This window comes from Gastrolobium bilobum, unplaced genomic scaffold (genome assembly GCF_033153095.1).
Source record: "Gastrolobium bilobum isolate Gb01-03AN ecotype WA unplaced genomic scaffold, APGP_CSIRO_Gbil_v1 utg8625, whole genome shotgun sequence".
In the NCBI taxonomy this organism is placed as follows: domain Eukaryota; kingdom Viridiplantae; phylum Streptophyta; class Magnoliopsida; order Fabales; family Fabaceae; genus Gastrolobium; species Gastrolobium bilobum.
The window spans coordinates 36,296-57,932 of record NW_026898080.1 but is presented as its reverse complement, the minus strand read 5'-3'; the positions used below and the strand labels follow the sequence as shown (position 1 = coordinate 57,932).

Genomic DNA, 21,637 nt, shown 5'->3' with positions numbered 1-21,637 from the left:
AATCGTTACTTTAATCAAGTGCGCATATTGTAGACTAGTTTACTACTTCGTCAAGAGAAGGTTCAAAATCAATATAGATGTGCAGAACAAGATGTATTTCTGCAGTGTTATTAGTAGTACCATGAATTAGAATAAAGATATGGCTACTTCACATTGTGTTCAAAAGTATGATGCTACATAAACATTGTTTGAAGTTGATGAAGATGGCAATACATTTTAGGTTAACTTGACAGAGAGGAAATGCCAATACGAAAAATTCCAGGTATTCAAATTTTCATGTAGCCATGTAATTGTTGTGGGTTAGAATGTAGCCTATGACGTTGACTAGTACGTGGATCAAACATTCTCATTTTTGAATGTTATGCATGTTTACTCCCCACATTGGTTGCCAATCAAAAGTGGAGAAGCAATACCACCAGCGTCAGGACCAAAGGTAATCCATGATTAGAAAAGGATGCGTGCAAATGGGTGACCAAAAATCAACTCGCATGTGTAATGAAATGAATGAGGTCGAACCTAGTTCTAACCGAACTAAATCTAGAATATGTAAACAATTTGGTTATATAGACACTCATGTCCCACAACGCGTCTGTCCAATTAAGTTGTTGTAACGTTAGATTGTGTTGAATTTAATATATGTTATTTCGGGTTCGAGTCTCGGGCAACCCATATTAATATAATTATGTCTTCTTGTTATTTTTTTTTATGAACTAAATATATGATAATTAATATGTAGCGTCCCAAGAAGTATTCGATAAATACAATCATCCATGGTGCAAGATGATGTCTAAGTAAAATGAAAAATGAGATGAAATAAGCAACATATTGTATGATGGTGGATGCCAATGCCTCTGACGCGCACCCCAATCAGGGTTTTTGCTTATGCCACGACCTCACTAGACTGGAGGGTCCAACCTAAACTCAAACTCATATGCAGCTGCCTGTTTGAATACTTTTATGGTGGCCTTATCATCATCATCACGAGTGTCTTATAATGCCTGATATAGGTTCGGCGTATCCTGCATCGGATTGTCCAGAATGTAACCTCCCAACTCATATATATCTACATGGGTACGCCTATCCTTCATAGTAGCACTAAGTTGTTCGTCTTGATAACTGTGAAAACCAGTAAACTCGTGACCCTAGTCATCAACGTAATGAAATGAATGCAGCAGGTTGGCACAATAAAGACCTTGAGAACCTTGCAAACCCTGTGTCTGCTCGTATTGACTACTCATCCGTGGTAAATAGTGATATAGAAAAGGATGTTCTGACTAAGATGGGTAACTAAATGGCATATGTGGCTCTATATGCAACATCTACTGTGGATAATATGTAATAGGAGTGTACTCCTCACTAGGATATCTAGGTGGTCTATATACAACTCCACACGAGGAGTGGGTGCCAGTATCCCATACGTCTCGGGGTCAATACGTCATCGCCACTTACCCAATCCACGTCCCTCCCTCGCATGAGGCAAAATGTAACACCACGCACATGCCTGATTTGTTAACATGTCATCGTATTAAGCCACACTTAATAAAATAATACGGAATAATTTTTTACTTTCAATTATGAGGTCATTATACTTAGCCAAGTTGATTACTTAATCATTTTCATAAAAACATCGCCTGAATGTAAATTGCAAAAGACAGCTAACTGAAATACCTCAATATATAGATAAGTGTGAGTATCTAAGTCACGGATCTACAACACGTAGTCCAGACAATATCCTGATACATTAATACAACTCCAAACTAAAAACATAAAGTCAAGTCAATGTGGCATGGACAATCCCCATGCTCACCAAATAACAACATAATCGACAGAGTCTCAGCTCAAAGATCCATAACATGAAACTAATAACATGATAACAACAAATATCATCTAGCATCCAAACATAAACAGCATAAGCAGAAATATTAGCTAAGCTCCGGCCTCTTGCCGCTAGAGGTCTCAACCCCCGCATTACCTGAACCTGAAATATGTGCCCCAAACGTGGGGTGAGATCTCTAAACAGAAATCTCAGTAAGACAAGGGGTCCTCAAGGATCTTCCACCTCAAGCTCACTTACATGTGCAATATAAGTTCTAAAAGCAGTAATTCAATATCAGTTCCAAAATTAGTGCAATGCAGCAGATAATCATGTCATGTGTGTTATAACTATTCTACTGATCAGAGAAGTGCAGGAATACGTCTATTACCCACACAGTACACGCCCATGCTGTACCGCCCACAGGACCACCCCATGGCTTCATGTCTAGGCGAAACACCACATACATATCATAAGCATTTTGCACTTAACAGTTCAATATCATTTCAATAAAACAGTACATGAAAACACATCATACATATAAACCATCCCCCCATGGGATATGGTAGAACAAACAATGGCTAAACCGAGGACACGAAAGCTTACCTTGCAAGCTAACTATCCAAACCAAGAGTCCACAGAAGCTCAAAGTCCACACACAGTAGAATCACAATCTGTTTTGGACCAGCAATAATATCAACAACCATAGCTCATAAGCATATACATAAAGACAACGCTTCTCTTTTACGTTTCATGTCTTAAGGCTTCTCACAAAGCCACAAGCCCTTACTCCCTTGAACCTGACTTAGATAAGTTATTACAGAAGTCTCATTTCATCAATCTAGGGTTCACAAACCCCAAATACCAATCTGTATGAACAGTACCATTACTGTTCACGCAAATCCAGAATATCCGGATATTTGTCGGGGGCATATCCGGATATCAATATCCAGATATCTGTCTGGCAATATCCGGGTATCAATATTTAGATATTCAGAACCCCATATCCGGATATCCATATCCGGATATCCATATCCGGATATTTCTAACCCAATATCCGGATACTTTGCGGCAGAACTCAGATTCTGTATTTCGCGAGATATCAATCAAAAGGTTCGACTTTTACCGATTACATAAGCTTAAACATGCATTTTAAGGTGTGTTTAACCTTACCCAACCACAAGTTATTAACTTTAGTTCATTACATGCATCAAGGTTCCATTTTTAACCATCAAAACTCATGATCAAAGGTTGAGTATGTTTACCAAGCTCTCAAAATAGAAAAAGGCAGTGATTTGGAGATTCTAATGCTACTCCACATAGCAGCAACCAAAGGGCCACGAAAAAGCACTTCAAGGTGGGTCCTTTCTTCACAAAGGTCACCACTTGAAGCTCCCACAACCAAGACAAGGCTCCAACAACACAACCCAAGAACTCAGCCCCACACCTTCACACAAGACAGCACCCTCAACTCAAAAGATGACACCTTTCACCCTCACCAATGCTCACACCCAAGTGTTTACTTGTTTAGAGGTGAAGAAATCAAAGAAAGGAGGTGGCTTGGAGGTTTTCTCATGCAAAGGTGACCAAGGAGAAGGGTGGCAGCAGCTCACACACAAGAACTCACGTAGAAGAGGCTGGAGAATGCTGAGGATCAGCCTAGGGCTTAGTGCCAAGTCTATTTATAGGCCCAATTAAGTGTAATCACACTGTATTAACCATAATAGCTACGCTTAGCATTTTAATTCCACACTTAGGATTCTGAACCTACTCATTTTTCTAAGATTTATCATATTTTCATTTTATTTTTCGCGGTACCTTTTCGGTATGCGTTTTTCCATAGCCAGTATCAGTTCTGACACCAGTTCTCATTATTTCAACTTGAAACTTGTTTTACAAGTCCTATATATTATTCTAGTGACATATACACACTTTTCATAATTTTTTGGGATACTGCATCGGTACGCATTTATACCGAGCAGCAGAACCGGTATCTGCACTTTTCGTTCGAAAAGCGACTTTCAGCATTATTAATTACTTACCATAATTAATCAAGCCTTATCATAATTATTAGGGTCAATTACAGAATTATTTCCTAATTTCTCATAATTAATTAATTAACTTCCTTAATTAACGGTGCAGGTTCTTACATTCACCCCACCTTTTTAGGATTTTGCCCTCAAAATCAAAATATACTTGTCTCGGAAGTCGGGATACTGCCGGAGAAGCTCGTCCTCTCGCTCCCAAGTACATGATAAACCCTTGGTTTACCATATTTTTAGGCTTAATTATGATTGATATATATATATATATATCATGAATTGCCTGTTAATTAGGGTTTTATATCGAAAAGTCACAATAAGTGAATATCTTGCTAACATGTCATAATTCTGATTTCAAGGGTTTTTGACACCTATTATGGCATTTTGGAACCAAAAGAAGACATCAAGTTGAGTTGAAGACCTCTTAATTAGCTGTAAGAGGACGTTTTGGCGTCCATGAAGCAAGTTTAAATGCTCAAGATGAAGAAAATAGCAAAAACTCCCTGGACCAGGACGTTTTGGCGGAAAAACTGCACGCCAAAACGCTCACACAACATGAAAACATCCTTCGAAGAGGATGTTTTGGCGTTCATCAGCACGCCAAAACGCTCACACAACATGAAAACATCCTTCGAAGAGGATGTTTTGGCGTTCATCAGCACGCCAAAACGCCCAGAGGCAGAGAAAAATACACTAGGAGGACGTTTTGGCGTATTGATGAACGCCAAAACGTCCATGCACGGCCAAAGCTAACTCCAGGGAAGATTTGATCAAGATATGCAGCGGATTCTATAAAGATACAAAGAGGAAACACATCAACTTTGATTGAGATAAGATATAACTCCAATAGGAAGATGTGATGGAAGATCACAACGAGGATTCAAAGTTCAAAATCGTCAACCAATCTCCAAGATATCAAATGCAAAAAGGAAACAAAGATGAAATTCAATCACAAATCTGATACGGATTCATTGGGAGATTTAATGACGGATACAACTCCAATAGTTATAAATAAGGACCTTGGGATCAGACCAAAACACGAATTCAGAAACCAATTCACGTACTCATCCAGACACCAAGACTGAAGGAGGAATCCTGTTGCGGAGCGCTGGAACACTGAGGAACCAAGTTAACATCACACCAATGGATGCTTGGGGTTCTCTTTTCTTTATTATTGTTTTTCAATTCAGTATGCTAGAGTAGTCTTTTATGTAGTTAAGGGTAGATGGAACCCAATTGAATCTTTATGTTTATGCATTAAATTGTCTCTGAATCCTGTTCTTTTTATAATTGAATAAATTATCTGTTTTTAATGCTTTCTATGAGTTTGTTCCTTATAGAATAATTTTGGAGAATTGTATGACAATAGGGATGTTGGTGCATGAACCCTGACTTGATAATTTATCATAATCCTTGTGATCTAGGGATAGAAATAGGGTAATTATGCAATCTTGAAATTCTTGATCTTAATGCCTGTTTTCTTGGGGAATAATCGGGGAACTAGAGTTCTTTCAAGATTACATAGATTTATGGTAACAAGGAATTGAGCCGTAATTAACTTGGATAGAATTGATTGGCAATATATTAAGAAACAGATTCTTGATTATTTAATTCACAACATATTGAGGATATTAGGGGAAGTCGAAACCTTAACTATGCTTTCTAAATTCTTAATCAAACATCATCATCATTCATTCTTTAAATTCTGAATTTTCTTGATTGCATGCTCTTACTTGTTTTTAATTTTAAGTTCTTTGAACAAACCATTCTCTCAAACCAAACTTTTGATTGTCCAACTAAGACGTGATTAGCGAACTAGTGCTTGAAGATTCTGATCCTCGTGGGAACGATCTCGTACTCCGGTACACTTTATTACTTTCACGATCGGTGCACTTGTCGAGTCGCAACAGTACACTCCTCAAGAGTTCTTCCTTTCCACTGCACTTTGACCATCGGAATGATCTTGCTCCTCAACTTCTTCTTCTGTCCACTGCTACGTACTTCCGAAGCTGAAACACGTCGTGGATGTTGGCCAAGTTCGGAGGCAAGGCAAGCCGGTAGGCAATAGGTCCTACTCTACCAAGGATCTGGTATGGCCCAGTGAATCTCGGGCTAAGCTTCCTTACTTCGAGTGCCCGACCAACACCGGTGACAGGTGAAAGTCTCACAAACACGTTCTCACCCTCACTGTACTCCAGTGGACGATGCTTGACATCGTAGTAACTCTTCTGGCGATTCTGCGTGTGCTTCAACTTTCCCCTGATCAACTGGATCTGCAGGGTAGTATCTTGGACAAAGTATAAGCCAAACAGCTCCTTGTCTCCAACCTCAGACCAGCAGGTAGGAGTCCGACACCTCCTACCATACAACACCTCGTAGGGTGCCATGCTCAGGCTAGCATGGAAACTGTTGTTGTACGAAAACTCCACCAATGGCAGGTACCTATCCCATGCTGAACCCTGCTCCAAAGTGCAAGCCCTCAACATGTCCTCCAAGGTCTGGATGGTCCACTCAGTCTGTCTGTCATTCTGAGGGTGATAGGCGGTACTCAATCTCAACTGCGTACCGAAAGCTTCTTGCAGCGCCTCCCAGAACCGAGATGTGAACTTTAGGTCCCTATCACTGATGATACTCTCGGGCACCCCGTGAAGCCTCACAATATCGCGAACATACAACTTGGCCAACTGTTCGGTAGTGAAGCTAACCTTCACTGGAAGAAAATGGGCAGACTTTGTCAGTCTGTCCATAATGACCCAGATAGAGTCACAGCCAACCTGAGTCTTCAGCAAACCCACAACGAGGTCCATGGAAATGCTCTCCCATTTCTATTCCGGAATCTCAAGAGGTTGAAGCTTACCAGACGGCTTCTGGTGTTCTAACTTCCCCTTCTGGCAATTCAAAAACTTGGGCACGCAACAACAATGTCCTTCTTCATTCCAAGACACACCGTCCTGGTACTTCACATAACCAAGGCACTCTCTCTGCACTTGCGCCTCTTAATCTTTTCCATGAGCTCAATTTTCAATTCTCATAGTCTACACATCGAGAAGTGCAACCCCAACAAGGAAGTCACTATCAAATCTTGAAACTTCGCAATCACATCGAAATCGTCATTTGTTTCACTAGGATCGCCAATCACTCTATCCATAGAGGTAACCTGACCCCACAAAATCTTATCCACACAAGGCTTGAGTGAGTTTGGTCCTATTCCATGACTCTACATCGACTAGACTTACTATTTTTATAAATCATTTTTCTCAAAATAAATTCATATACCTTTCACAGCACGAAATCATAATCATGTTCATTTCAACCAATACATGTTATTTAACATATTCATTCACATAGTAACGTACCTCAGTTCACGTACACCTGCAAAATTTTCAATTTCAATAACATAATGAATCAAAACTCTATGCAACAATATACATCAACCTCCATGGCATCTGCAAAATCGAAAGTCAATTAAAGGTGAAATAACCTTGATACATTACCATCATTTATCGTACTTATTTCATGTTTTACACTACTCCAGGTGTTAACATATCAACTACTTACAAAGCATATTAATAATCAACATAAGAACCTAGAGTCATGGAGACCACTCAACCCACAAACTACTTGTACATGCACAAAACTCGCATATACAAGATCGCGCGTGGCCTTGCCACAAAGTTCAAGTGTTACTCACTTAAATTCCCTGAAGAGAAATTCACATTCTCAAACAAGGCACCATCACGATTAAGTAATGGCGTAAGGCATCTTTCCTTTTAACAAAAATGACTGGTGGTCCCCAGGGAGACACGCTCGGTCGAAGGAAGTCTTTCGCTGAAAGATCTTCAATGAGCTTCTTCAGCTCCGCCAACTCAGGTGGCGACATCCGATATGGAGCTAATGAGATAGACCCCACACCAGACAACAAATCTATGGAGAACTCTATCTCCCGCTGTGGCGGAAACTCGGAATCTCCTTAGGAACAGCTCAAGAAGTTCCCCCATCACAGGAATGCCAATGATATCCTCTTGTGTCCCACTCACCAAACCTCCCCATAAGACATCACCAATGTCCCTGCTCACAAGGCTCTTCTAGCCTGCAGCACTGAAATAAAAGGTGAGGGACTGACTGTGGAATCACACAGAGACAACATCGCTCGCTAGACACAACAGTCAATCATCACACAATCTTTGGACAACCAATCCATGCCAAGAGTGATTTCCAAATTAGCCATCGGCAATCCAATCAGATCTACCACGTAGTCACGGCCATCCCACTGAAACACGACATCTCGATGTACAGTGAAGGTATCACACTTTTCTCCGGTGGCGGTAATCACCCGCAACGGTGGAGAAAGCACATACATGGGCAACTCAAGCCCCACAACAATCGGGGTTGCAATAAAAGAATGCATATCCTCGGAATCAAACAAAACATCAATAGCAATTCCACCAAAGGAAATAGTACCTCTGACAAGGTTCGAAGCTCGGTCTGACTGCTGCCCACGTCCAGTAGACGGGTGTCGCTGAAGACACCAAATGAATCATCTGTAACGGAACTGCCTGAACCGCTGCAGCCCTCGCCGTCGACGACAGACAATCTCGGGAGTAGTGGCCCTCCTTGCCACACTAAAAATAGATCAACTGGCCAATGGCACACGGCTCCACGTGGAATCTCCCACAACCGGTACATCTAGGAGTAGGAGGTCTAGCTGAACTCCCCTGCGTCGACGTCCCCTTAAACTGACTAGGCACATGCCTAGTAGCCAACTGCTTCCCTTTGCCCTTTCCAGCAAACTTCCTGTCTTTCCAGGAAGTGGAACTACTTTTTCCCTTCGTCTCATCAATCTTGGCCCTCTTGGCCTTACTCGTAATACACACATCCTCGATGTCCCGACACTACTGCACCAGTGTCCCAAAATCTCTCGAAGCCGCTCTAGCAAGAGGAACAGCTATCTCCTCGCTAAGTCCCTTACGGAACATAGCAGCCAAAAAGGTCGGAGTAGGCATAGACATCCAAAAGTGTGCAAATTTCACCAGATCATTAAACTTTGCCAGGTTCTCGTCAACAGACAACGAGCCCTGCACCAACCTGTCGAACTCCCCCTGCTTCCTCTCCTGCGCATCATAAGGAAAGTTCCGACCCAAAAAGCAATCCTCGAAAAATGGCAATGTCATAACATGACCCTGCATCTCAAAAGCATGAGAGGTGTTCATCCACCACTGATGGGCATCGCCTTCCAGTATATACATGGCGAACATCAGCTTCTGCGGATTAGTACACTGCATGACCCGAAAGATCTTGTCAAGCGCCTGAAGCCATCTCGCCGCAACAATAGGATCATAAGACCCCTAAAATGAAGGTGGCTTATGCTCGCGGAAAGCATTAAGTCGGCGATCAATTACATCACGATCTTCAATAGGCTCCACATAGGGTTCCATCACCCCAGTGAGTCGACCAGTGCCCTCAACATGGCTCTGGCTCTCGTCCTGCAGACTAGGTGGAGGTGGAGGTGGTGGTGGTGGTGGCGGTGGAGGTGGTGGCGGAGGGAACTGACCAACAGCAAGACCAGCCCTCATCTCCTCCAACATGACCCTCATCATAGTCATGTTCGCCAGGCGGTTCGCCTCCAGTACATCCTCGGTGGCTTTCATGTTCGCCTCTCTGATGGCGTCCAGCATAGCCTGGTTTGCTATTCTTATGGCCTCCTGGTCGGCTTGTCGAGCCACTACATCTCAGCTAATGCAGCCAGGACATGATCAGGTTGATCCCCGCTAGTGTCTCGGTTCCTCCGAGGTAGTACCATGACTCTGCATAAGTTACACAAGGAATGAGTTGATCAGGCCCATGCAATGTGGTCACATATGCATCATCATAGGAAAACCCAATAGAGAGAACACACAGACACGACTCACAACAAAACATCCTAAGTTATTGCAATACATACAAGCTTTTCCCTAGAAAGTGCTCTGATACCATAAAATGTAACACCCCGGGCATGCCCGGTTTGTTAACATGTCATCGTATTAAGCCACGCTTAATAAAATAATGCGGAATAACTTTTTACTTTCAATTATGACGTCATTGTACTTAGCCAAGTTGATTACTTAATCATTTTCATAAAAACATCGCCTGTATGTAAATTGCAAGAGACGGCTAACTGAAATACCTTAATAGATAGATAAGTGTGAGTATCTAAGTCACGGATCTACAACACGTAGTCCGGACAATATCCTGATACATTAATACAACTCCGAACTAAAAACATAAAGTCAAGTCAATGTGGCATGGACAATCCCCATGCTCACCAAATAACAACATAATCAACAGAGTCTCAGCTCAAAGATCCATAACATGAAACTAATAACATGACAGCAACAAATATCATCCAGCATCCAAACATAAACAGCATAAGAAGAAATATCAGCTAAGCTCCGGCCTCCTGCCGCTAGAGGTCTCAATCCCCACATTACCTGAACCTGAAATATGTGCCCCAAACGTGGGGTGAGATCTCTAAACAGAAATCTCACAAGCCCTATATCTAGATATTAATATTCGGATATTTTCAACCCCGTATCCGGATATCATATCCGGATATCAATATCTGGATATTTCGTGACAGAATGCAGTTTCTGCATTTCGCGAAGATATCACTTCAAGGTTGCATTTTTAACTCATTAATACTTCCAAGCATGCATTTTTATACCCCTTTAGGTTCAGTGATCATGTTAGTTACTTAAACAACCCATTAAACATGCCAAGACTCAAATTTTAACTAATAAAACTCATGATCAAAGTGATGAAACTTACCCAGAGCTCAAAATAGAAAAGGGAGATGCTCTTGGAGCTCTCAATACAGCCACAAGGTTCTGACCTCCAAAGGAAACGAAAATGACAAGCAAGCAAGGTCCTTTCTCACCAAAGATGGCTTCTTGAAGCTCAAAATACCACCACAATGGTTCCCTCAACTCTCACCATGAAGTCAGCCCCAAGACCTCACCAAGACAGTGGCTGAAATCAGAAATGGGACACTCCTCTCCTTCACAATGCTAACCCACACCCAACCAAGTGTTTAGATGAAGAAAATAAGAGGAAAGGTGAAGACTTGAGAAGTTTTCAAGTACAAATGACCAAGGGAGAAGGTGGCAGCAGCTAAGGTTCAGCAACACTCACGTAGAGGACAAAGATTCTGACCTAAGAATGTAAGAACTCGCACCGTTAATTAAGGAAGTTAATTAATTAATTGTATGACATTAGCAAATAATTCCATAAATGACCCTAATAATCAATTTGAGGCTTACATAATTATGGTAAGTGAGTAATAATGCTAAAAGTCGCTTTTCTGATGAAAAGTGCAGATACCGGTTCTGCTACTCGGTATAAATGCGTACCGATGAAATATCCCGAAAAATTATGAAAAGTAGAAGCTGATCCGTAGAAGCTGATGTTCGCCACGTATATGAAGAAGACATTGTTGTTTTTGTGTCCAAGTGCTTGGTTTGCCAGAAGGTGGAGATAGAACACCAGAAGCCGTCTGGTAAACTTCAACCTCTTGAGATTCCGAAATGGAAATGGGATAGCATTTCCATGGACTTCGTGGTGGGATTGCCGAAGACTCAGGCTGGTTGCGACTCTATCTGGGTCATTGTGGACAGATTGACCAAGTCTGCCCACTTTCTTCCGTGAAGGTGAGCTTCACTACTGAGTAGTTGGTCAGGCTATATGTTCGCGAGATTGTGAGACTTCATGGGGTGCCCGAGAGTATCATCAGTGATAGGGACCCGAAGTTCACATCTCGGTTCTGGGAGGCGCTGCAGGAGGCTTTTGGTACGTAGTTGAGACTGAGTACAACCTATCACCCTCAGACTGACGGACAGACTGAGCGGACCATCCAGACCTTGGAGGACATATTGAGGGCTTGCACTTTGGAGCAGGGTTCAGCATGGGATAGGTACCTGCCATTGGTTGAATTTTTGTACAACATCAGTTTCCATGCTAGCCTGGGCATGGCACTCTATGAGGCGTTGTATGGTAGGAGGTGTTGGACTCCTACCTACTGGTCTGAGGTTGGAGATAAGGAGTTGTTTGATTTGGACTTTGTCCAAGATACCACCAAGACAGTGGCTGGAATAAAAAATGGGACACTCCTCTCCTTCATAATGCTAACTCACACCCAACCAAGTGTTTAGATGAAGAAAATAAGAGGAAAGGTGAAGACTTGGGAAGTTTTCAAGCACATATGACCAAGGGAGAAGGTGGCAGCAGCTAAGGTTCAGCAACATTCACGTAGAGCACAAAAATTCCGACCTAGGAATGTAAGAACCTGCACCGTTAATTAAGGAAGTTAATTAATTAATTGTGTGAAATTAGGAAATAATTCCATAATTGACCCTAATAATTAATTTGAGGCTTAAATGATTATGGTAAGTGAGTAATAATGTTGAAAGTCGCTTTTCTGACGAAAAGCGCAGATACCGGTTCTGCTACTCGGTATAAATGCGTACCGATGAAGTATCCCGAAAAATTATGAAAAGTGTGTATATGACACTAGAGTAGTATACAGGACTTGTAAAACAAGTTTCAAGTTAAAATAATGAGAACTGGTGCCAGAACTGATACTGGCTATAGAAAAGCGTGTACCGAAAAGGTGTTGCGAAAAATAAAATAAAAATATGATAAATCTTAGAAAAATGAGTAGGTTCAGAATGCTAAGTTTGGTATTAAAATGCTAAGCGTAGCTATTAGTGCTAATACAGTGCGTTTAAAACTTAAGTGGCCTATATAAGGCCTTGGCACATGATCCTGGGGCAATCCCTTGTGCCTTATGCGTGAGTTTCTGACTTCTCCAGCAGCTGAGTGTCTCTCTTCTTGTCACCTTCACCTTCCCTCACTCCCTTGAGCCAAATGTGCCATTTTTACTCTTGGTTTCTCTACCAAAACACCATTGCCTTGTGTGAGTTGGCCTTGTGAGGTTGTGGGTGGCTTCTTTGCTGAGTTTGGATCTCTGTTTTGATGAGCTTTGGGGCTGAGTTCATAAACTTGGTTGAGAGAGCCTTTGTCTTGCCTTGTTGATGCTCCAAGAAGCAACCTCTGTGAAGAAAGGAGCCATCTTGAAGCTCATTTTCGTGCACTCGGTAGTCAGCCCTTTTGGCGCTGCATAGTGAGCTCCAAGAGCCTTCCTTGTTCTGTTTTGAGAGCCTTGGGTAAGTTCATCAACTTTGATCATGAGTTTTAATGCGTAAAAGTGGATTCTTTCCATGTTTAATGAGTTAAACAAGTAACCAACATGTATATGAACCTTTAGATGCTTAAAAATGGGTTCTTGGACATTCAGAAATGTTAAAAACACATCCTTTAATGGATATCTTCACAAAATGCAGAATCTGCATTCTGTCGCGAAATATCCGGATATTGATATCCGGATAGGATATCCAGATATTGATATCTGGATATGATATCCGGATATTGGAATCCGGATATGGGGTCTCGTGATATCCGAATATGGATATCCGGATATGCATATCCGAATATGATATCCGGATATTGAATATCCGGATATGTCCCCGACATATATCCGGATATTTTGGGTTTGCGTGAACAGTAACGGTACTGTTCATACAGAACTGAGTTATGGGTTTGTGGACCCTAGATTGTGGAAGTTGAACTTCTGTAATGGTTAAGTTAAATCAGAATCAAGGGATTAAGGGCTTGTGGCTTTGTGAGAAGCCTTAAGACTTGAAACAGAAAAGAAAAGCGTTGTCTTTATACCGTATGCTTGTTGAGTATGAATATTGATATTATTGTTGGTCCAAACAGATTGTGATTGTGTTGTGTGTGGACTTTGAGCTAGTGTGGACTTTTGGCATTGGATAGTTAGCTTGCAAGGTAAGCTTTTGTGTCCTCGGTTTAGCCATTGTTTGTTCCACCATGTCCCATGGGGGGATGGTTATATGCATGATGTGTTTTCATGTATTATTTTACTGAAATGCTATTGAACTGTTAAGTGCAAATGCTATATGATATGTATGTGGTGTTCCGCCTAGACAGGAAGCCATGGGGTGGTCCTGTGGGCGGGTACAGCATGGGCGTGTACTTATGTGGGTAATAGACGTATTCCTGCATTTCTCTGATCAGTAGAATAGCTATAACACACATGACATGAATATCTGCTGCATTGCACTGATTTTAGAACTGATATTGAATTACTGCTTTTGGAACTTATATTGCACATGTAAGTGAGCTTGGGGTGGGAGATCCTTGAGGACCCCTTGTTTATTGAGATTTCTTTTTAGAGATCTCACCCCACGTTTTGGGCACATATTTCAGGTTCAAGTAATGCGGGGGTTGAGACCTCTAGCGGCAGGAGGCCGGAGCTTAGCTGATTGCATGCTATTATGATGATTTTTCTGGATGTTGACATTGTTTTATCTTTACTGTCATGTTATTTGATTTGAGACTGTTGTTGGGCGTTGTTGCCTTATTTGGTGAGCATGGGGGTTGTCCATGCCACATTGACTTGTCTTTATGTTTTTAGTTGTTTCAAGTTGTATAATTGTATCAAGATTATGTCCGGACTACGTGTTGTAGATCCGTGACTTAGATACTCACTTATTTATTTATGAGGTATTTCTGTTAGCTGTCTATTTGAAATTTACATACAAGCAATGTTTTGAAAATGAATTAGGTAATTCAACTTGGTAATGATAATGACGTCATAATTGAACAGAAAAAGATATTCCTCATATTTTAATTAAGCGTGGCATAATACGATGACATGTTAACAAACCGGATTAACACAGAGTGTTACAAGGATCATGTGCCAAGGCCTTATATAGGCCACTTAAGTTTAATCGCACTGTATTAGAGCTAATAGCTACGCTTAGCATTTTAATCTCATACTTAGGATTTTGAACCTAGCCATTTTTCTAGGATTTATCATATTTTTATTTTATTTTTTGCAACAATTTTTCGGTATGCGCTTTTATGTATTCAGTATCAGTTCTGACATCATTTCTCATCATCTTAACTTGAAACTTGTTATGCTAGTCCTATATATTATTCTAGTGACATATACATACTTTTCATAATATTTCGGGATACTTCATCGGTACGCATTTATACCGTGAGGCAGAACTGGTATCTGGACTTTTCGTCAGAAAAGTGACTTTCAACATTACTAATCACTTACCATAATTATTTAATTAATTTCTTAATTTAACGGTGCGGGTTCTTACATTGATATTCTTTAAACTTCGTTTTGGTTGAAGTTCTTTGGAAAAGGATATTATTTTTTATTATTTCTTGTAAAAGAAGTTACACACAATTCACTCTCCTCTTGTGTGATTGTCCAACCATTTTTTCTTTCTAGATTCATGAGTAGACCTAACAAAGACCATTGGAATGCTTAAATTCACTATTTAGGTACCCAAATGGTCCCACTGGCCTCTGTTTAACCTATAATGGTGAAAATTCTGACAATTTGTTTGTGGAGGGGTATTGCGATGTAGACTATGTTGTTGACCTAGACAAGAGAAGGTCTATGATAGGGATGGTATTCATTGTTAGAGGAGATGTGGTAAGCTAGAAGGCTAACCTCCAGCATTAGTTGCTTTATCCATTACAAAAGCAGAGTATATGGCACTAACTAAAGTTATAAAGGATGCTCTGTGGCTAAATGGTATTATTACAATGCTTGGATTAGGAAAAGGTAAACCACGGGTATTGTGTGATTCCCAAAGTGCATTACACTTGTCCAAAAATAGTGCATATCATGAAAGGACAAAGCATATAGATGTAAGAATACACTTCATAAGAGATGTAATTGCCAATGGTCAAATAATTGTGGATATAATACATACAACTCATAACTCAACTAATTTTTAACTAAGCTTGTTTTGTGCTTTACACTAACTTCAAAAAAATCCTAATCATGCATTGCATTGAGGTCTGGGGTTAAATCTTCATTGCCCCCGTTCTTGCTATCTAAATTTCTCAAATAAGGAGGAGTATGTTATGGTTGTTGGGTTTGTACATTGGGTATTTGAAAAATTGGACCTATTGGGCTGTCCATGTTTCTTTGGCCCATTTGATTTGCTCATGATTTAAGTGTTGTTTTTATTTTTATTCCCATTAATACCTTTGCTTGTATGTATATAGTATGTGTAGAAAAGTAATTTCACATGTGTTTTATACTTATCCAGTTAGTTGTGTTCTCGAAGCTTCTCAAAAAGATTCTTTTATTCTTTCATTTTGTCTCTTCTGTTCTATGAGTAGTGCGGCTAGGGTTTTCAATCTTAGGGTTTCTTCTCAAGATTCTTTGAGTGTAGTTTTGAGAGAGTGAGTTTATAGCCTATAGTGTGGTTTTGCCCTGGTTTTCTAACATTTGTGTTTCAGATAAGGCTCGATGCAGATTTGGTGGAGTGGCTCGTAACTGAATGTGGAAAGTTGGTGACGTTGGTTCAAGATCCATTGGAATCACTAGAAGATTGTGGATCTTTGGTTGTTAGTTCTCCGCTTGGATTGTATCGGTTAGTTTTTCCATTCTTGATGCATGTTGTTCATGTTTGTATCTAACTATGGATGTATAATGTTTGATGTGTATGTTTTAGGTTCTTTTACTCTTATTGTACAATAATTTTGTTTCTAGGCTTGTACTTTCTGATTACATCTATTTTAATTGGTATTAATAAAATCTAAAAGAACGGGAGAGTTTCTCCCCTTTAAGTCTTGGGTGTTGGAACCTTGACAGCAATAACAAGTTCCGAATCAAGTAAAATGGTACTATGTGTTTGCCTTTATGTTCGTGTATCTTTTATGCTTCCACGCGCATTTTGATTTTTGGCTAAGGTCTTAGGCCTCAAATTTTTAATAAAAATGTTAAGAAATTTTTTGGGAGAAAGCTTTCAAAAAAATAAAAAGATTTCTCATGCTAAGAAAAAAATAATAATAATGATCTAACAAACTTACATACTTTTGATAATTTATGACTCAAATATATAAGTACTTTAATTGCATTTATTTTAGTCCATATTTATTGCTTGTTTTGCAGCATCAATAATAAACAAAACATCCGTGAAAAATATGTAATATAGAATGGTGTCCGATGATTTCAAATAAATATTGATTTCTTGCCCAAAAAAAAAAGCATATAACTATTTCAAAGTTAATGGAGTCATAAATTGGTTCTTCCATCAATTAAGATCAAATTTCTTTTTTAGAATATTAAGATTAATCTGTTAATTTGATTTCATAGGAAATCTGATTGGATTTAATTTTTTTCATCATAATATTTTTGCCAAAAATTAATATAGCAACAACCCAAAGGATTGTTTTTTAATTCCAACTATATATTTGACTCTTTTTTCTGTTATAGTTGAAGATCCATGTTTATATAAAATAAAATAACATAAATAAATCTTAATTGAATCTGAAATCTTGTTGTTTGAGGTGAGCCCCTAATGGCTTGTTTGGAAGTTAGTTTTAGGAGAAAAAGAAAAGGAAGGGTTTTATTGATCCATTCCCTTATTTGTGAGTTTAAAAAAGTGAGGAGAAGGATTTAGGGATTTTCACAAAACTCTATTTTTTTTAAATTAAAGTTCCATTAATTCGAGGGATTTAACTCCCAAACAAAGGAATAGAATACCCATCATATCCCTTCTCTTTCTTTTCCTCCATTTCTCTTGAATTCATTTACTTTCCTTCCCCTCTAAACTCCCAAACAAAACCTTTTCAATTGAGATTTTTTTTTTTTATCTATAAAATTCAATTGAGATTTATTGATCCTGAATAAATCTTAAGATAGAATATTATGCCTATCTTTTATTTATGTCTATTCTATGCGCTCCTCTCCAACATAGTTACATCATATTCTCAACAAATTTTCACTCTTTCTCTCTCATTATGAGATTCTGACATAATGGTGTTCAGATGAATAAGTAAAATAGGCATAAAAAAAGAAAATAAGCACAATAGCTTATCCCTTAATTCTTAATTTTCTATCCACATTTATTTTTAACTTTTATAAACTCCCAAAACCCTTGTTTTTTTTTCCCTTGAATTTTATAGATAATTTACACTTCATCCATAGTTATAATGATATACATATTGATTGAGATGACTTTTTTGTAGGAACAAATGGATTCAAATGAATTTTCTAAGAGGCAACATGGATGTGAAGACATAATTAGCAACATGCCTGATTTTATTATTGGTCACATACTATCTTTTCTCCCAACTAAAGAAGCAGTTCAAACAAGTGTGTTATCCAAGAGATGGATATACATGTGGACATTCATCACTGAACTACGCTTTGATGATAAAGAAACTTCCTACTCTTCCAAAAAGAAATCATATAGACAAGACTTTATAGACTTGGTGTATAAAGTACTTCTTCATCTTAATGTTTCAAGCCTCCAAGGTTTCTCTCTCGTTATTCATAAAAAGTATGACTCTTCCACCGTTAATGCATGGATCTGTGCTGTATTAAGCCAGGGAGTCAAAAAGCTTTGTGTTGATTCACATCAAAATCTCTCCCTCTCCTTTCATTCTCTTCCAAAATGCAAGCCCTTGGAAGAATTGACGTTGACCATGTATCACTGTGTTATTAAAGTTCCCTCATTTGTATGCCTTCCATACCTAAAATTCCTAAAGTTGTCTGATATTGCATTTGCGAGTGACTTTACTAGTAATACACAAGAGTGGAACCTTAACTTCCCAGTGCTTGTGAAGTTTGAGACACAAAATTGTACTTGGTCAAGTATCACCTTAACCGCGCCTCAACTTGAAAGCATTTCAATATTACGTTCTACCTTTAAGTCACTTAACTCTGTAACTAAGTTTGGTGTTTCGCGTCTTAAGGAATTCATTTATCGTGGCTTTATATTGCAAGACACCATTCTGTTAGATCCATCATCAACTCATAATACTGCTGCTGTTGAAATCACTGTATACCCACAGTTGGAGAGATTGCAAGAATCAAGCTTTCGCTCTTGTTTGCTTGTCAAACAATTCAACCAAATGAAATCTCTCAAAATTCAGGGTACTAAGGTATGTATTCTTGCCCTTTGTTAGCCATGAATATGAAGATTGAAGTCAAACCTTGAAATCTTTATAATAATGAGATGAAAATCATTTTGTTTTATCACCAAGCATGTTGATCAATTGGTAAAGGATTATTCTAGCTTAATCAATGGTATCAAGTGCGAGTCCTAGTAGTTTCACTGTCCGACTCGAATTGGATTAGTTGCGCCAATGTTGAAATTAAAACATTGATGTATTCTAGATTATATCAATTGTCATATTACAACAAAGTTTCTTTCATTGTTTTTCAGGTTCTCGCAGGAGCAAATTTAGCTGATCTACCTGCATTTGGAATGTTGACTCATCTGGAGCTAGGTACTAATAATGGTCAAACTATTTTAGGCCTACTCCTCAAGGCACCTTTTCTCAAGACTTTAGCTTTAGAGGTTAGTAAAGTATTAGTTTGTAATTATGGTGAAGCCCCTCAATAGTCAAAAAAAACTCTCCAGATCATGCAAATTCTACTTTTTTGTGATTACTGATCTATTTTATTTAGAGCTTTATGGATCATGTTAACTAAATTAACTAATACTGTTAATTATTGGTGACTGATCATCAGGGTATATCTGTATTTGACAAAGAGATTTTGAATTCAACAATTGTGCCGGATTGTTTGCTATCTACCCTCAAAGTGATGAAATTTGGAAACTTCTATGGTTTCGAGCATGAACTTCGTTTTGCTAAGTTTATAATGGAAAATGCTAAAGTCATTGAAACAATAAAGTTTCACGTTGTTGCTCGAAAGAGGCATACGAGGAGGCTCTATTCAAGGAGCGCAATGCGAGCAGTTATGGAGAAGCTATCCTCATTTAATAGAGGTTCCAGGTTTGCTATTATGGAATTTACATTTGCTTATTAGGTTACATCATGTGTTGATTTATGCTTACTATGTCTCATTTCAAGACAATAGAACAATGAATTTAAAAATCTAGTTCTTTAAGAACTAGTTATAGTCTTTCTTGTTTGTTACTTCTGTATAACTTACTCAGGTATTGGATTATTGCCAATACGTATCCATATTCATAACTTTTAGCTTTTCAAGTACTTTGATGCTGAACTAAAAGGCAGAGGAGTACAAGCTGAGATGTAGATTGGAATATTTTGATTACAGATATTTCTTAAATAAGTGGCATTCAGTTTTATCATCGTTAATTATTGTTCAATGATAGATTGTCGTTAGCTCTTGTGTGATGTTGCACTTCCCCGCGTCTTTCTTTGTATTTGTAACTGTTCACCTGTTTGTGTGTGTATTCGAAACCATATCCTTCTGCTCGTGCATCCTATTTCGTGCCGTTTGGAAGCCTTGTTTCTGCTTCATACACGATTCATTCTCTTTCCTCCTTCATTGTTGATTATTCTGGGTTCATCACTATTGAAAATTGTTGTTTTGAGTTTTTCATATTACTTACACATGATCTCTTGATGGAATTTCTGTGCACAACAACTGTTTGATGGAGTATCGATTAAAATTTTCAGAATGTCTTATAATATATAAGTATTTACAGCCATACAGCAATTTTATTATTATTTCTAGTGATTAGAATTTTCAAAATGACTTATTTCAAAACGACTTAAGGGTTTGTTTGAATGAGCTTTTTTCTCTCCAAAAGCTACTTTTTTCAAGAAAAAAAAACACTTCTCACTTTAAGTTTATTTGGACGTCTGCTCTTAAAAAAATCAAAAGTCACAAAAAAGTCAAAAATTTACTTTTTTAGAAGATAAAGTTTTAACTTTAAAAAAAAAAACAGAAATCAAAAGTCAAATATTTTTTTCAAAAACTAAATATTTTAATAAAAATATAAATAGTTTAACTTTTATAAAAAGCACTTTTAAAATAAGAAAGAGATAACAAATGGGCACTTATTATTATTTCATAATATATAATTCATGTACTTATTAATTTTACAACTCTTTTATATCATACATTTTTGTCAACCGAATTCGCCTTATTTTATGTGGGTCACGATCCAACGTGACGGATTGACTGAGTTTTTCCACGCCTACATACCTCAACTCATAACTAGGAACTGAAAATGCGGAATAATTTCCCCTTGAATATTGGCAGTTGGCCACCAATGGTTGTGCTGTGGATAGCACATATCTAAGTTATTTGGGGCTATTTTTATGTGTCGTAGATTTTTTTTTTTCTTAAAATTGTTTTGTAAAGTAACTTATAAAACCTATTTTGTAGAATAAAAAATGAAAAAAAAAAATCCATTTGATTACATTGTTTTGAAAATAGTTTTAAAAGGTAAAAATAAAAAATAAAAAATTTGTTTGATAAATTTGTTCTGAAAATATGTTTTGAAAGAAAAAAAAATAAAAAATTGTTTGATTGTAAATTTTCAACTTCACTTGCAGGAGATCTTTAGGCAGTGTTTGGTATGAGAGATAATTTTTTTTACCGAGAAAAAAAGGATTGTTGGGAATTTGGTAGGAAATTTTTTATTTCGGGTAAGTTATGAAAAAGTGTTTGGTTGACCAAAATTTTACCGGAAAAGTTGAGTTATTTTACTGATGCGGTTGATGGTAAAATATTGATAGGAATGTGAATTGAAATTACCAAAATATCAAAAACCATGGACAATCTCTTTACACATGATTCATATATTACAAGGATATTTTTAATTCAATATATTACATTCAAAATCCAAGACCATAGCAAAAAAAAATACCAAAGATTAAGTGAGAGAATATTTTGCCTTTGTGT

The 21,637-nt window shown here is 38.3% G+C and overlaps 1 protein-coding gene across 1 annotated transcript; it reads left to right on the top strand.

Moving 5' to 3' along the window:
- The first annotated feature begins 1,162 nt into the window (after positions 1-1,162).
- Positions 1,163-19,786, top strand: LOC133312730 (F-box/FBD/LRR-repeat protein At3g14710-like). Its single transcript, XM_061513976.1, has 7 exons — positions 1,163-1,283; positions 15,357-15,424; positions 16,243-16,376; positions 16,496-16,499; positions 17,977-18,894; positions 19,179-19,313; positions 19,487-19,786. The coding sequence occupies exons 1-7, from the start codon at positions 1,163-1,165 to the stop codon at positions 19,784-19,786; spliced, it is 1,680 nt and encodes a 559-aa protein (XP_061369960.1).
- The last annotated feature ends 1,851 nt before the right edge of the window (positions 19,787-21,637 follow it).

What these genes read in the sequence shown, in the direction of transcription:
- LOC133312730 (XM_061513976.1), top strand. Translation starts at nt 1,163, where the DNA reads ATGAATGCAGCAGGTTGGCACAATAAAGACCTTGAGAACCTTGCAAAC. An exon ending in GGATGTTCTGACTAAGATGG is followed by an intron (nt 1,284 to 15,356) that starts GTAACTAAATGG and finishes ATTGCGATGTAG; the next exon opens with ACTATGTTGTTGACCTAGAC. An exon ending in TCATTGTTAGAGGAGATGTG is followed by an intron (nt 15,425 to 16,242) that starts GTAAGCTAGAAG and finishes TTTGTGTTTCAG; the next exon opens with ATAAGGCTCGATGCAGATTT.